The sequence below is a fragment of the Sinohyriopsis cumingii genome, chromosome 6 (genome assembly GCF_028554795.1).
Source record: "Sinohyriopsis cumingii isolate HCF-2022 chromosome 6, ASM2855479v2, whole genome shotgun sequence".
Taxonomy (NCBI): domain Eukaryota; kingdom Metazoa; phylum Mollusca; class Bivalvia; order Unionida; family Unionidae; genus Sinohyriopsis; species Sinohyriopsis cumingii.
The window spans coordinates 30,452,694-30,469,486 of record NC_142966.1 but is presented as its reverse complement, the minus strand read 5'-3'; the positions used below and the strand labels follow the sequence as shown (position 1 = coordinate 30,469,486).

The window sequence follows — 16,793 nt, the reverse complement described above, 5'->3', positions numbered from 1 at the left end:
TGTTAACAAAGACAAAGAGTTTCTGGAATTTAAACATTTGCCTTTGTCCGCAAGAAAATACTCCACATGGATGGGAAGATACACTGTTCCTGGAGCCTTTGTATCAAGGGAAATATTAAAAGTGTGTTTATCCTAAAATGCTGTGAAATATATTGTTTCCTCTAAGGATGCGATATACGAGCATAAAGCGTACTAAATAGGACATATAAACAGTCGGATTCCATAGCCGTATACTCCTGTACATTATCCTAAATGGAAACAAATATGTGACATCATTTTTAGATCATAACATTTTTGATAAACCATGTGGCATGTGTTTTAGCGGCAAGGGTAGCTGTTCAACGATTGATAAAGAATGCGATTTCACTTGTGAAGGTGGATGACTGAGCAGAACTTGTAAACCGGGTATGTCACGTTCTTAGGAAAATACAGCTGGAATCTCAAACATTCTGTGAGTTGTCATATTCAAAGCAAATCTGTACATCATACAATTATATGTCTGTATGCATTATCTTTGTGACGATATTGGTAACAAAGTCAACGATAAATAAAATTTTAAAAAAATCCGCAAGAAAATGCTCTACAGGGATGGGAAGGAAAAATACTTATATAGCGTTCTTTAAAAAAATAAGAATGGTGTTTATCCTCAAATAAAGTGAAATAATTTGTTTCTTTTAGAATGCGATAAAGGAGCATACGGCCACGGATGTAATGAAACATGTGGCATGTGTTTTCGTGGCAACAACAGCTGTTCAACGATTAATGGACAGTGCCAACTCGGTTGTGAAGCTGGATGGTGGGGAGCAACGTGCAAACAAGGTATGTCACATTCGGAAAATACGGATATAGTCTCGAATAGACTTTAAGTTTCATTTTCAAAATAAATTTGCATTTAATACTAGTACAACCCACTAACCATGCATTATTTTTTCAAGAATAAGAATGTGGAATTTCGTAATTTGATTTGTATAGTGCAAGACCTACAAGAAGTATTGGTGAAATGTCAATACATTATTTCTTTTAAAGAAAATAACAGTTAAATTTATACGCAGATGCAGTTTCGTATTTCGTTTATTTTTGGCATCTGTAAAACGAACATGTAGCGACAAGTTTAATTAAACTTGTGGCATGTGTTATAGCGGCAACAACAAATGTTCAGTGACAGGTGGAAGGTGACAGGTCATTTGGAAATTAAATCTGCTCATAACACCAGATAATGCCCAAAATGTATTTTATTTGAACGACTGCTTTCAAAAAAGAATCTGGATTTTCAGAAATTAAATATTGTTTGCACAAGAACATACTCTGACCAGAAATTACAAAACACATACATCCTCTTTCAAAGGTATTCGCAATTTGTGTTCATGTCAAAATATCACTTTGTATTTCGTTTTCGTATAGTGTGCGATAAAGGAGCATATGGGTACGGGTGTAATGAAACCTGTGGAATGTGTTTTAGTGGGAACAACAGCTGCTCTGCGATTGACGGACGGTGCAATGTCGGTTGTAAAGCTGGATGGCAGGGAGGAACTTGTAAACAGGGTATGTCGTATTAAAATTGAAAAATGCAGATATAATCGTAACCAAATTGTAAGGTGTCAAACTCATAATAGATATGCACATAAGACTAGCACATCGCCTAGAATACACTACTTTTGAACAGCTACTTTTAGCAAAATTTCGGAATGTTCAGAATGCAAGTAGTGTTCTTGTGCAAAGAATATACTCTGCTTGGATGAGCAATTTGAATACCAAGAACACTATTATTTCAAAGATAATTAAAAGGTTAAGTGAATCCTAAAATGCTGTTTTGCATTTTGTCGTTTTAGCATGCCAGAAAGGAACATATGGGTACAAATGCAACAGTACCTGTGGCATGTGTTTAAACGGTAATAACAGCTGTTCAACGACTAACGGAGAGTGCACACTCGGTTGTAAAGCTGGATGGCGGCAAGAAACTTGCATACAGGGTATGTCATATTCTATTTTCAAAATGTATATATCATCTCGAAACAAAATGTATGTTGTCATTATTTAAGCTCTCTTTTTCCTGAGTTTGTATCTAAAAAATGTAACGCCGAAGTGACATCATTGTGAGAAATGTTTCTGTACTTTTGTAATAAAAGGATGCACATTTTTGATTCTGCATTTGTAAATTAAGTTTGAAATAACGGAGGACGGGATCATCAGTATATTTCAGTAAATGAAAATTTATATCCTTATGCTCACATTATTTGGCAAATTTTCCTGATGATGTGCTACTATGTGCCTTTGCCGTGATTAATTATCACTAGATTCGTCTTTGATTCGATGCTATTAAAGTATTCTATTTGTTAGAATGCTAATGATCTTATTAATTTAAGGGAAATATTAATGATTTTTCTTGTCGCAGAAATCAATTAATAAAATAAAATAAAGGGAACTATTTTATACTGTAACGAGAGAGGTTTGTTTTAATATGAATTGTGCATAATGAGAACATGAAATAGTTCGGTTGCATTTGTTCGTGAAAGGTGTAAGAAAATTGAAGCGGAAGATATCAAAATGCGAAAGTCGAACTTCAAGCAACGAAAGCACAATCTAAAATGAAAGATTCTTGCAACGTATCTCGTATAAATTGGATAATAATCTATGCGAATATTTGCCATCTGTTTATAAGTGCATCGATTTCGATGTTTGAAACTCGCTTTGATGCAGAATTGCTCTAATCATACTGTAGTTTCATTATAATTTCCTTTTAGTGCGCACAATACTAGATCCAAATTTCAGGAGTTGTTGGATTTAAAGATATATGTATTATGCAAGAACAGCTTCAATTGCAATTTTCACGTGACTAAAAAGCACGTAGTCAGAAGGAAAAAAGAAGTGCATACCTGTTGTGAAAGCTTTTTTGTTTTCCTGTTTTCTAAGAATGAGAAAGGGGAATATGCGGTTTTACGTAAGACAAATTTTGTTATCTGTTTAAAAAGTGTCATTATTCGTTGGTTGAGCAACAGACGGGCAGTGCATCGACGGTTGTGAAGCTGGATGGAGGGGAGGAACGTGTAAACTTATGTAGTCAGTATTCTAAGGCAAAATCTTATAATGCGCAACAAGCTAGACTTTGTCATTCGTTTCACATTTTATTCTTCGACATGTATTTGTCTTCGCACATTCAAGCCAGAATTAATCGTAATTTTAAATTACAGTAGGTCCACTCTATGCAATATTATAGTCTAGGAGTCTAAGTAATTCAAGTCAATTATTTTATGATGTTGATTTCAGTAAAACTGAGCTGATCTACCAAAGATGTAGGTAATTCTGATCATTTTAAGACGTGTTACGTTGAGGGTTGCAATTAAGTGAAAGCTAATGGTTTGCTTATCAATTAAATGCGGCAAAATCGACACTCGCGCACTACTTCGCTAGAAGAAGGGTTTGAAATGAATATATGTGATTAAAGATGATTGCAACAGTGTGAGCTTTCTTTTTTGTAAGTGTTCTAAATATTTAGCTGACAATATTAAGTATTTGGCATGTGTCGTGCTAGTCCCAATTTTTGGTGATAAAGTTAGGGGATCGAAGAACCCTTAGAAAATGTACAATAATATAACTGCTTATATCAGATCATTGAAAGGGACTTTGACCTATCAATTACACCCTCAGTTCGTATGAACAAAATGACAGCTTGAGGGATTCTCTATAGGTAATGCAGCTAAATTGTTTGAATATTCATGAAGTAAATAACGTCAGATATATTATTGAAATCGAACATATTAGAGTGTGGTTCATGGCAATAACATTTTGAAAAGAACGGAATGAAATATCAATGTGACTATATGATCATCATATTATTTACGAACTATATTTATTTCCTGTGAAACAAAATTGGAATATTTATTCTCTGATGTAAACGCATTCAGGTATTATGCATTGAATATAGGATTTAATGCCAGACTGAATATCCATGAAAAGTATATTATCGGGTAATATATTAAAAAGAAACCATAAGACGAGTTTCTTTACATAATGCTTCCTTGTCGTTAATTTTCTGAGTGTTATGTATATTTAATTTACATTTTTTTAAGTATGTTTATTTTGTTGTCATTATGTGATATGGGTAATTATATTTTGAACTTGATTGTGTCGAAAATCAAGTTAATTTTGTACCTGATCTGACTCATTGATTTTATTTTTGTAGTTGTTTCAAACTTATGGCCACAAATTAAGTAACAGACAAATAAAAGCCAACTAGGTATGTAAAAGTTAAAAACACCAACTTATTTATCATAGATATAATGAAAAAGCGTGAGGAACTTCCAGTATTATGAGATGAGTCGAAACTAATCCTTATAAAGATCTATAAAAGTCGTAAATGAATGAAAAGTTACTTATAAATTTCAAAACCGGAAATCTTCTGGTCATCCAACATCCCTGACATTGTCAAGATGGCGTTGTCCAGAATTTCTTTGAATAACGTATAACAGTGCTAGAATAATAATATCGTGCAACCAAGGAGCACTATCTGTTTCCACTAAACAGTGCAAAAAACATTTTATCTCTTATCTACGTACAGCATAAAATACGTCTGCTGACATTACAAAATGAACACGAGACATGTGAATGAGTTCAAAATCGGAATGAATCTGAATCTGATTGCTCAGTTCTCTCTTTATATATACCATCTATTGCAACTGTATTCAGCAAAAGACCTAACGTGAGAGACAACACTACTCCTTTTGCGTCGATTCTGCCTATTCATATGACCTAGCCCAACCAATAGGAAGTTACATAATCATTCTAGAAACGTCGAAACCCCATGTGCCACTGAGAAATTAAGCCATGTGCGCCAGCAAGTGTTATTATTAAGATTATTATTAATAAGTGTCAACACATAAGTAAGCATATATTTATAGATCCTATATAACTACTACACTCTTAAGATCATATCACGTATCAAAAATTAACTAAAGATATTATGTACGATTTATAGCCATGAAGAAGTATTTTTAAAATTTAATACAATCATGTATCAGGAGTTACCAAAAATGTAGATACACATAACATTGTAACATTGTTTATCTCAATCTCAGTCTAGAAGTGTGGAAATTCCCTAAAGGAAATGCAGGTTCTACCCGTTGTTTATTACTTTTTATATTATAATTTTAGAAATGGAATTCTAATTGTAACTAAGATTTCATCTTGGAACATTTGGAACGTTCCAGAAGGAAACTTTGCATCAGGAAATATAAATAATAATACCTCTAACCCGAGATCAAGAAGAGGAGTATGTAATATTGTTTTTCTAACATTAATTATTCTTGCTATAAGATCTTAGTATAATCGGCTGTATTACTGCTGTACTCAGTGATGCATTTATGATGGAATTCCTTTAATTCAAACTATTGCTTCCTGGAAGAAAGACAAAAATGCTCGACAATAGCATTCCTGCCAATAGAGACTGGACTTTATAGCAAATTTCAAATGAGGATATAGTCTTGGATTGTATTATTTTGATACAACAAAACCTGTTGGCACATCTACACTACATGGGCCACAACAGTCACATCAACACTTCCAGCGTTGGATTTGATTTGGATTTGCACTAAAGATCATTAATAATTAGACTTTGTTTTGTAATTCTAAGATTATGTAGGATTTAGTTCGCAATACTGCAAGTTTCTTTTTTAATTTTCACTCTGTATTCTAGGGAAATAAATTACGTGTTGAAGCTTACAACGCTTGTTGCTTCTCGCTCTTTTATGTTACTTATCTGAAGACCAGATAGTCATAATAGCAAAATGAAAAAAGGAACCCATAAGATGCGATAGATTTTATAACGCCATTTGCTGTTCATTTTCTTAGAATGCGAGAAAGGGACATATGGCTATGGATGCAATGAAACCTGTGGTAAGTGTATGTACGGCGCTGAAAGTTGTTCAACCATAAACGGAACGTGCATATATGGCTGTCAAGATGGATGGAAAGATGAGAAATGTACACTAGGTATGCCATGTCACATTGAAACTGATTTTAACACTTTCCATTCACTGACCAAATGTCAACAATTATGTAATACGTAATTCATCTCCAAATCATCAGTGACATCTTTCCATGAGGATTACTGTTATTACAGCGTGTTTCGTAGGTCTGATATATGTCATAGCGATATAGTTTATATATGTTGTACAATATATATCATGGCGATTAAGTATATGTGTCATAGCGATCTAGGTTATATATATCTAGACACTGTTGGTTACATTTTCAATGGCGATGTAGGTGATATATGTTACGATAATTCCACAGGGTATTATTGGAATGGTTATATAAAACAGTGTTTAATTTTCCCAAATAACAATATTTATAATATATTTGTCAGAGAGATAATATTTTCGTGAAGTATGTTATTCGCTGACGCAAATTTAAATTGCTTTATTCAGAAATTTTCATTTTATTCAGAAATAGGTATGTCACCCCCTCCGTCAGACAATGGTATCATAATCGGTGTTGTTGTTCCTGTTGTCATCGTGATCATAGTTTTAATCATCGTCCTTGTCGTTTTGAGAGTGAGGAGAAGACGAAGGTAATAATTTAAGTAATGTGTCAATATGAAAAAATACATCTTGCATACGTGTTAGGACTCTATGTTTTTAACTAAGCAACAGAAAAATACATTTTTTAAAATGTTAAAGATAATTTTGTTTTGTAAGTTGCAAGTTGAAAATTTAGTAGGTAATTACAGTATTGTGAAAATAAATCACTAATAATCAATAAAGTTCTATCATTCATCCAAAAGAATAGTGTTCCGAATGCAAGCCCTAGTTCACTTACATCAACATACATTTTAAATGATTGGTTGCAATGTTGATCTGAATGAACTGGCGCACTCTTAAGTATGGCCTTTAATTTAGCGAACTCCTCTAGTTAATTGTCAGACCAATGAAACTTACTTAATAAAGTCAGCAATAATGAAAACATATGAGAAACATATCCGATAATATTCTTCCATACATAAATGCATTCAACTGAAGGGCACTAGGAATTCAGAGACAGCAACTTTTAACTTTTACAGGTTCATTTCACCATGTCCTATAATATGGTCTAAATATGACACAAGCATGTGAAAACTGACTTTCATTTGAAACAATTATCAAATTCGTATGAAACTGAATTGATCAAGGAAATGCCGAATGGTTTCCCAATGATCTTACTGGGTTTTGTTGTAGATGGTGACGTCTTTGATAGACGTGTCACAATTATATGGACCAGATGCTATCATGTTCATTATACGCTGGAATGTTGACGAAGAATTTTTCTTATCATGCGGCATCACTTTATATTGATGAAGTCCATCTTGATTTTCAAATGTCAAAATTTCTTTGGATCTTTCCGTGAGTGGAACGTTTAAAATATCCTTTGAAAAGGTCATGCTAGTAACATATTTTACATTTGCCAGTGCAGTCCCTGATTCTTGGTATTGGAAATGAATCCGTTTCGGTGACACTGTTCACTGTTAAAATGAGTATACATACAGAGATTATTATTTGGTTTCATCAGAAGAATACAGGGCAAATTGCAGTTACTTTTGTTTGGTTCAATGCAAACACTCTCCAGCAAATACTGAGTTTCTTTTTTCCAAATATTTCTACTTGGGAGGATTAATTCAGTAATGATGCTGCTTCATTGGTGTAGATTCTTCAATTTCAACGTCAGTGGTAGATTTTTTTTGTTCGTATGAGAACATCTGGGAACACGTATACATATTCATATCACAGCTGTTTTAATTCCTCTTTTTGTGGCTGAAAATGCAGATGGTTCTGGCATCTATTGTTCAATATGTCTGAATTCCGAAGATTGGTTACGCAAAAGTCACTGACGACAGATTGCATTCAATCGTTTAAATACTAACTATATGAGACAGATACAACTACGATGGTTGAAAGATTAACACTGCTATCTCTATCAACACACTCCTTTAAATTATTTATGTGGCAAAGTTGTTTGTTTCCTCCTCCAAGGAGTATTAATGATATAATTTATGGCACGTACTTTATTTTCAATTGTGTGAAGACCATACTATTTAGCCTGAACAGGATCGTGACATATGGGCAAGAGAAACAGAAGTCTATCACCAGGCTGCATACGTCTTTTCTTTGTAGTTTTGTCTTACCGTAATTTCATTATTGACTGAGTAGAGTGAAGATTAGTTCATGCCACTTCAAAAACCTTTGACAACTCGCATTTGATATCAGAGACATAGTAAAAATATTTTTGAATCTTCGATTAAAAGAAGTTTCTCTTTTAACAGCTTCAATGGTCCACGCACATAATGTCCCAAAACCAGTTCAAAAGGAATAAAACGTAATTATTCTTGAAATGATTTCGAAACAGCTAAGAACGGCAAATGAATACCTTCATCGCAATCTTTTCCTGTATTTAAGGAATATGCCTGAATCATATTCATCAAAGGTTTGATGAAATATTTATAAAGTCCCTTGACCTTTAGGGTGCTAGGAAGAATATTTAAACTGGTGGATACCTAATTGATGTATAAAATAGAAATTCGACCCTTGATCAGACCGGATTGATTGGGAATGGTCAAAACGTGTAAAACACGTTATCAATGTTTTGCTACGATTTTAGTTTTAATATTCCTGAAAGGGTTTGTCTTTGGAATTTAGGAGGGATGCACACACACTATTTCTGAACAAGTATTGATTGCCTGACATGGTCTTAGGAAAAGGACCGGCACAGTCTTAAATTATTCTGCCACATGGTTCGACAAATGCAAGAATAGGTTACAGATGAGCCTTAGGTATTTTCTGATTTTGTTTTTCTACCATTCGACAACTGTGACAAGATCTACAGTATTTAGAAGCCTTACTTTTAATTTTCGGCCCTTAAAATGGTTTCTAGGTCTTGTGATAAGCCTTGTAGATCTCCTAAATGACCAGCGAAGGGCTTTTCATGGGCTAGGCTAGGAATTTCCTCTCATTATGACTTTGGTACAATAATTTGACACCTCACTGACTACGCGTTACAAGCGAGTACCTCAGGCGGTCTCCAATTTTCATTATGACCCCTTGTTTGACAAAATAATTACAACCAGTACTTTGTGGCACTTTCGCTAATAGCCCTCAGAAACAAATTTGAGTTCTCAGTATATTGTTTCTGTTCAACAACGAGTGATTGCGTTTTGTCATTATGATTAGAACTAAGCAAATGAGTTGTAAAAAGAGGATTACCGTGATCAATCCATTTGATTGATCCAAACGGGAAGCAAAAGTGACCTCATCAAAAGACTGGCCAATAAATGTGTGATTAACAACATTCTCAGTATCTCTTTTTTCATAGCTCTGGTAACTGCACAAGAAGCTTATAAATGATTGTGTTCTTTTTATAAATCATCAACTTTCTGATCCAAACAAGATTTGGCAATTACAAGTAGGTTCACTACAATTTTATCTCCAGCTAGGTCATTGCCTTGTAATAAATTAATCCCATCGATGGGTAAAGCAGTCACTGCTTCCGCTTTAACGGTTCCTGAGGCCGGATTGGATGTCAAATTAACATAATGGAGAGAAATATTAAAAAATTCGCACTCTAGTCTCTAAATAAGAACACTTTCATTAGAAAAAGACTTGTCAGAGAGTGGAAACATACATGATAATATAAGACTCGTATAAGCTCCAGTGTTCCTTAATATTTTAAGAGTGATAGAGTTGATATAACCATCAATACGTAATACGGAACATTTCGACACGAATGGTTCATAATTCTCCATGATTGAATCAGATTGAGGATTGTATAATTCCCCAGAAATGTATTACTTTCAATCACATGTCGATGAGGTTGACCTTTTTGAAATAAGATCATTTGGAATAACCCTGTCTTTATTCTGTTGTTTGTTTGTCAACTTGAATAAAACATAAAGAGCTTGTCCTTTCTTCTTATAATAATTACACATAGGAAGAAATTACGATTCTGCTCAGTCTTATCAGAAGTTTGTTTCCTATATGTTGTGCGAGATTGAGATTTTGGAAGTGGTCGTATGAGACTGAGATGATTTTCCACCAAACAATTGCTCAAAGGAAGATTTATTGACAAACGAATGTTTTGGTGAGTCAACGGATATTAGTCAGCTGTTTGAGCAGCACTCTTTAAATTTGTTACATTTTGCTCATCAAGGAAGGTTTTCACATAACAAAGAACGCAATGTTTGAAGTCTTCAACTAATGTAAGATTCCTGACGCTATTGTAATCTTGCCCAACCTTCTTGGCAGAGCATCACCTATGACACAGTTGTTCCTTTGGAAATTCGATATTGGTTTGTCTAGTTTTTCTTCTACAATTCACGAACTTCTGTCAATATGCCTTAGGTACCAACTCATACACCTTCAAGATAATACCTGAGATATTCCATAATCAGCAACTTGTTGTACCGACAATGACGTGTAGATTCACGAGCTGTGCCAATAAATAATGTTTAGGTATTATATATCATCTTTTGAATTCATAATATGTTTTATTTTAGTCGTTTGAGGCTGACAGTTTTATTTTAAATGGTTACTATTATAGTAGAAATACACGTAAACTTTAAGGTGGTTCGCTAAGGTGAAATCAATAACTATTATTATTAAGTTGGAACCCCATGACGTAACAATACACTTAGTAGATAGCTGTCTTGGCCATTGCAGATGTTTAGGAAATTTCTAAAAATGATGAAGTATTGATCTACTTCTTTTACCCAAAATGTTTGTACCCACATCATATGTATTGTAATATCAAAACTAAATTTGTATATAAAGGGTGGGTGGGGAAGGGAGTGCTTTTCGCTGCAGTTCTAATTCTTATGATCTAAATTGCATTTCCCTTTCTTCTTTTTCTCTTTCTCTCTGCATCTATTTTTGTCTCTCTTCTATCTTCCTGACCTTTTTCCCCTCTCTAAATTTTGTTGTTGTTCTTCTTGTTTTCTTTTCATTTGCATTTGGTCTCTATGTGTTTTAACTTGCATATGCCTCTCTGGTCTTAATCTTTCTTCTTTCTACATTTCATTTCTCTTTCTTCTTTCTCCTTTTGAATTTGCATTTGCCTCTCTTCCTTTTTGATCATTTTTTCCTGAAGCTTTCTTGACTTGAACCAGAGTCAGGCAGAGACTTACTAATCAAATCAAAAGCAATTTTATATATCACATACTTTTCAACGAAGTTCTGCGCTAAAATATTTTTTCTTCTTTACCGAGGATGTTTCTACTTCCGAAATAGAAAAAATGTTTGGCAATTTGAAGCAACTCGTTCTTTTTTGAAGGTTCTACTCCTTCCTTGGCCGGATTTGAAACAAAATTCACTACATTAGTTGACATTGTGAATGCGTGTTATTTTCACTAAAGTGTTGATAAACGCATAAAATTAAATCTTTACCAGAGACAATGAAACTCCGAAACAAAGTAAATTTACATTTAAAAAATAATTTGGATTCCTTTGAAATATTTTAAGAATATTCATATCTCTAATGGTGCCCAAAAGTTTTTGTTACGACCCTGCGATTTTAAACTAAGCTATAGAAAAAGTAAAACTTATAAGTTGAGTAAAATTAAATAAATTCAATTTTCTAAATTATAACATGAAAAGTTAAGAGCAACTTACAGTATTGTGAGTGAAATCCAAAATAATTATAAAACTGTGATCACAAGTTCACAATAATAGAGTGTTTTGAATGAATTCCGGGTCTTGAATGTGTTGACTATCAATAACCGTGAATGTGCCGATGTGCCAAAAGTCTTGCTGTATCACAGCGATGTAATCCAAAATGTCTCACAATAATCCCAAAAGGTGTTTTGTCCCAATAGTCACATGAACAATTTGTACTTCCAATAAATAATTTAAACAAACGATTCCTCTCATCTAAACACAACAGTATATACCTCTGCAGAGTGAACATAAAACAGGAATTTAAATAGCAATATCCTATATTACCTGCTAGGAATTATTTCACTGTAAGTCTCTATGTTGCAATAGATCTCTACTTAATCTATGACACAATACTTCTCTATCTGATATATATGTGGCAATACACGCCCACGTTGCATGTCGCAATAAAACCCCACGTGACCTACGTCAGTAGCTCATCATCTCAATGGAAAATTACCATAAACTGTAAACAGTTTCATCCTCTGGAACCTTATTAATTCATAATCAAAGCATATCTAGAACTCAAATCCATGCAAATAACCTATTTATAGTTTACACATGATCTTAGAATATATCGTACAATTATGGAAACAAATTAACTATGCAATATGTTGTTTATAAATGATGGTAAAAATCTACAAATGTGGATAAAAGATAAACACACAATATAGATATTCATAACATACTGGAGTAGATATCTTACGATAATTTGCATGATAATTGTTTGGTTTTTAAAAAAATTATATACCCGTAGTGATTTGATTTGTAAGTGTTTTATCTGTGGAGATGTTAGAAGGCACTGAAAAATATTATCAATAAATCTGCTAACATTGTCAATTATTTTTTGAAAACTCGTATTTTGGTTGACTCTGATAGTAACCTTAACAAGGAAGTTCCCTCTGTGCCGAATCAGGAGCAAAAAGTGTTACACCAAGTGATCCAGGAAGGAGAATGCAGTGTTCGAAAACCACAAGAAATCGAAGATACGTCTTTCCCCAAAGGTAAATTTCTAATCGTTAGTTCTATAAATATTGATTGCAAGCAGTTTATCCAATATTGCTTTTCCTATATCGTTTCCTTGTTGAATTTTTAAAATTATACACAAAATGGATTCTTTGTAATCATTTATTTTAGTAGGTATGGATTTTCATGTTTTTGTCGGTGATAAATTCGTAGATTTTTGAGTCCTATCATTATCACAGAAAGATTATTGGTTGCAATTTGTTTTGTCTAAAAGCACAATCTACTAACATTGTTTACTCATACATTCACAGAATTAAAATGTACATAAAGATGAATACTGAAAGACCACATGCATAAAAACTTTAAGGAACACACAATAAGAATATTTCGATAGGACATACTTTATTACCAGGAGAAATTCTTTCGTCATAATTTTAACTCAACTTTCTGTCTCGTTTTGTGTTAAAAAAAGCGTCTCAAAGAAAGTTGTTAGAAACAAAACAATGTTCGATTTTCAGATAGTGTATACCAAAATACAGAGAAAAAGACACAGCTGATTTCTCATAGTATACCAGTTCTCTCCTTTTGGGGTCACGTTATGAAGAAGAAAGCAAACAAAGAAGAATTTGAGACAGAGTTCCAAGTAAGTAACACGTTTTTAATGAAAAGAAAGAAGATTTTACTGCCTGATGTCACCGACAAAATTCTTTTTCTTAAGGTTATTTTTGTTTGTTTGTTGTATTTCACTAATTAAAATTTATGCAAAAGCGTTACGTCTAAGATGTACTCGAATGTACTTCGAAGTCATCTCAAATCACTTATTTGCGTTCCTGTAATAAATGATTTGTACTCGATACAAAACAGTCAGGGCCAGGATGTGGAGCCCACAATCCAAGCATTGAAGTAAAAAGCGCAGACTTAACTCGGAGGTCAAAGAATGAACGACCATTTGCTTGAATGAATTGTCTTAGCTTCATATCTATTGATCGTAAAGGTTGAGCAAAGTCCAACAAGCGGATTAAAAATAAAGGCAAATAAAAAGCACTGTAAAAAAACTTTAACGCACATTTTCTATGTCTATGACCTTGACCTCAGTATAAAGAACAAAATAACATGTGTAACACAATGAATTGGCTTATATTGATCATGAATCATGGCAAATATGATAAAAATCTGTCAAATGAAACATTTTGTTCAAGTAATAAGTGATAGCTTTGCCTCTACTCTAACAATCTCTAACAAATAACACGGGCTGGACAATGGACGCTAGTGTAATATCTTCCACATATTGAATACAAATAACATGGGCTGGATAATGGTCGATCGAGCGATATCCTCCATTAACTGAATACAAATAACAGGCTTACTTGTCTACGTTTCGGAGAGAAACACAGATTGACTTACATCTTCACAGAATTATCGACAACGTAATTTGTTACAATTTGATATCATGAATAATACCATTAACATGCAGAAAGGGATATACTTAGAACTTTGACAAGTAACCATTTAATGCCAAAAGAAAGAAAGTATTCGTTGGGATAAATTAATTGATTGATTCTGGTTTGGAAAGTTGTTTTCTCTCCTAGGAACAAAATAGAACAAAGCAAATATAGCGGCCATTTCTCAAAGGGTACATACCAACTCTCCGTTTAATACTAGCATATGCAGCCGGATGATGATAGTACTCTTCTACTACATAGGTACATGTCACATTATTGTTGCAGTTAATCTATGTGCAAATCTGTGATTTTCCCATGGATTTATAAGACAAATCACTACATAAAAAAGATAACGTCTGTCTTTCATCTTCAGAGGACTGAATGAATTTGATAAATTGTAAAACACTTTTGATCACGTGAGAGGAAGGCGTATTTCAATTCCATATCAAAGTAGGTCTTTTCCACTAATTGAGCAAAAATATTACACCAATTAAACTCCATTTTGGAAACTTTCGAAATAGTTTCTCCAGAAAGCCAAAGTTGAAATATATATCACAGCATCTTGACATTTATAAACGGTCAATTCAGTTCATCTAAAAATGAAGACGGGTTGGAAAGAAAACTTCTTAAATGACAGTCTACCGCGCCTGCGTCCTACATTAAAACGCACGCATTGAATACTTAATAAGAATTTCTTCCATTACATACAATATTTGATAAACGCCTCAGAGTACTTTACCTAAATTTAATCTGATGAAAAGATTGTATGTAGCTAAGTCCTGGTTATGCAATAGATACATTTTCCATGAAGGATATGGAAATAAAAGGTTGAGGTTAACATGTTAAAAATATTTATTTATGACAGGAATTCAGTCAAGGGTTGACCAAGACGCACGAAGGAGCCCTGGCAAATCCTTCAAAGAACCGATACAAATCAATGTATCCATGTAAGATACCTCATTTGCAGTAGTCAGATTCTTCTGTAAACTTTCTGTCTTTAGTATCTCACATGTGCCTTGCGTTTAGGATTTGACATTCTTAACTAATTGCTACAGATGCTAACTGTAATCCAACGAGAATGTTGTCATATATATATATATATATATATATATATATATATATATATATATATATATATATATATATAATGATAATGAGAACTTTGTATAGAGCCTAATCTCTAGAAGCTCTAAACGCTTTACAACATCAGACAACACCTATAAGATAAAAAAAATATAATATTATTACAAAGACAAACACCATGAAATTAGAAAAACATTAAAAAATAAAAAAAAAACATGCTGAAAATATTTCAGGTAGGAAACATTATTAGGTCTTTAAGTTTGCTCTTGCAGTCGTAATAAGTGATTTTTGAGAGCCCTCTTGAATGTGATCACTGTGTCTTTGTGTCTAAGTTCAGTGGGCAATTCAGTTCACGTTGCTGGGCCCTGGTCTGCAAAAGAACGCTGTCCATATGACTCTCTTTTCATAGTGGGAATAATAAGTATACGATTGTCAGAGTAGGAACGTAAGTTTCTTGCTGGTGAGTACACATGGGTATATATATATATATATATATATATATATATATATATATATATATATATATATATATATATATATATATATATATATATATATATATATATATATATATATATATATATATATATATATATATATATATATATATATATATATATATATACTCTGATAGGACTCTATTGTCTTAAACTCCGTTTCAGAAAACAACCAAGACCAACAATTTTGTAAAATTCTACAATTAATTTATTGCCCTAGCATACTAGGTGAAAATTTCTGTATTATTAATTAAACCGAAATTGCACTAAACCTTATATCACAAGTCCAACTGTATGAAGTTCCAGTTAAAATATGATGGCATTCCAAATAACCTGCAATACTGAATGTTTTAATGGGTCTATAGTATGGAGTTTGATGATCTGCTATGGTTTTTGATGTGTCATAATAATATTATAGAAAACGTTCTTATCTGAATTCACTACTTTTTAAATAAAATTTTACATTTCAAGAATGTTATTGAGCATTTTGTTATTCCAGTGAATAATAATTTGAATAAGTCAAATGAAAATAATCAAAATCAAATCTGAACACAATGACAAGAATGATTCTGCTTCAGATATTAAGGCAGGATTGAGTACTTTGTTAAGTAGACAAGATTTTATACCCTTTTTGACTTAGAATGGAATTACTATTTTCACAAAATACTGTCAATTAACGAAGTTTTTCATTCCAGAAATGTATAAGGTAAGAATGAAGACTATAAAAATGTGTACCATTACAATGATCTGAACATTTAATCCAAAAAATTAGTGAAAATTTCAGCCTCGTATTATATTGTTTATAAATAATTGTCACTGGTGACTTACACTGTGAACTTCATTTAGGACTAAGTAAAGTACAAAATGCAGACAAACGAAATATTCTGTGATTAGGAAAGCCAGCCAGTAATACAATATATATATATATATATATATATATATATATATATATATATATATATATATATATATATATATATATATATATATATATATATATATCACATAGTCGGTACACTTTGACTATAGTGTGTAAAGTTTCATAATTTTGATATTATAATATGTGAACATATCACTTTATGTGATTCTCATTTGTTCAAATAAGCCCACGAAATTATTGTGCAGTATTCTCTTTA

The 16,793-nt window shown here is 32.7% G+C and overlaps 1 protein-coding gene across 1 annotated transcript in view; it reads left to right on the top strand.

Moving 5' to 3' along the window:
* LOC149796571 (uncharacterized) overlaps positions 1-16,793 on the top strand; it is a 95,362-nt gene that overhangs the window by 64,499 nt on the left and 14,070 nt on the right. Inside the window, exons 6-13 of the mRNA XM_089961274.1 lie at positions 679-819; positions 1,402-1,542; positions 1,830-1,970; positions 5,845-5,985; positions 6,442-6,565; positions 12,549-12,673; positions 13,154-13,278; positions 14,943-15,024. Coding sequence (XP_089817400.1) covers positions 679-819; positions 1,402-1,542; positions 1,830-1,970; positions 5,845-5,985; positions 6,442-6,565; positions 12,549-12,673; positions 13,154-13,278; positions 14,943-15,024 — 1,020 coding nt within the window. The remainder of the gene's footprint in view (positions 1-678; positions 820-1,401; positions 1,543-1,829; positions 1,971-5,844; positions 5,986-6,441; positions 6,566-12,548; positions 12,674-13,153; positions 13,279-14,942; positions 15,025-16,793) is intronic.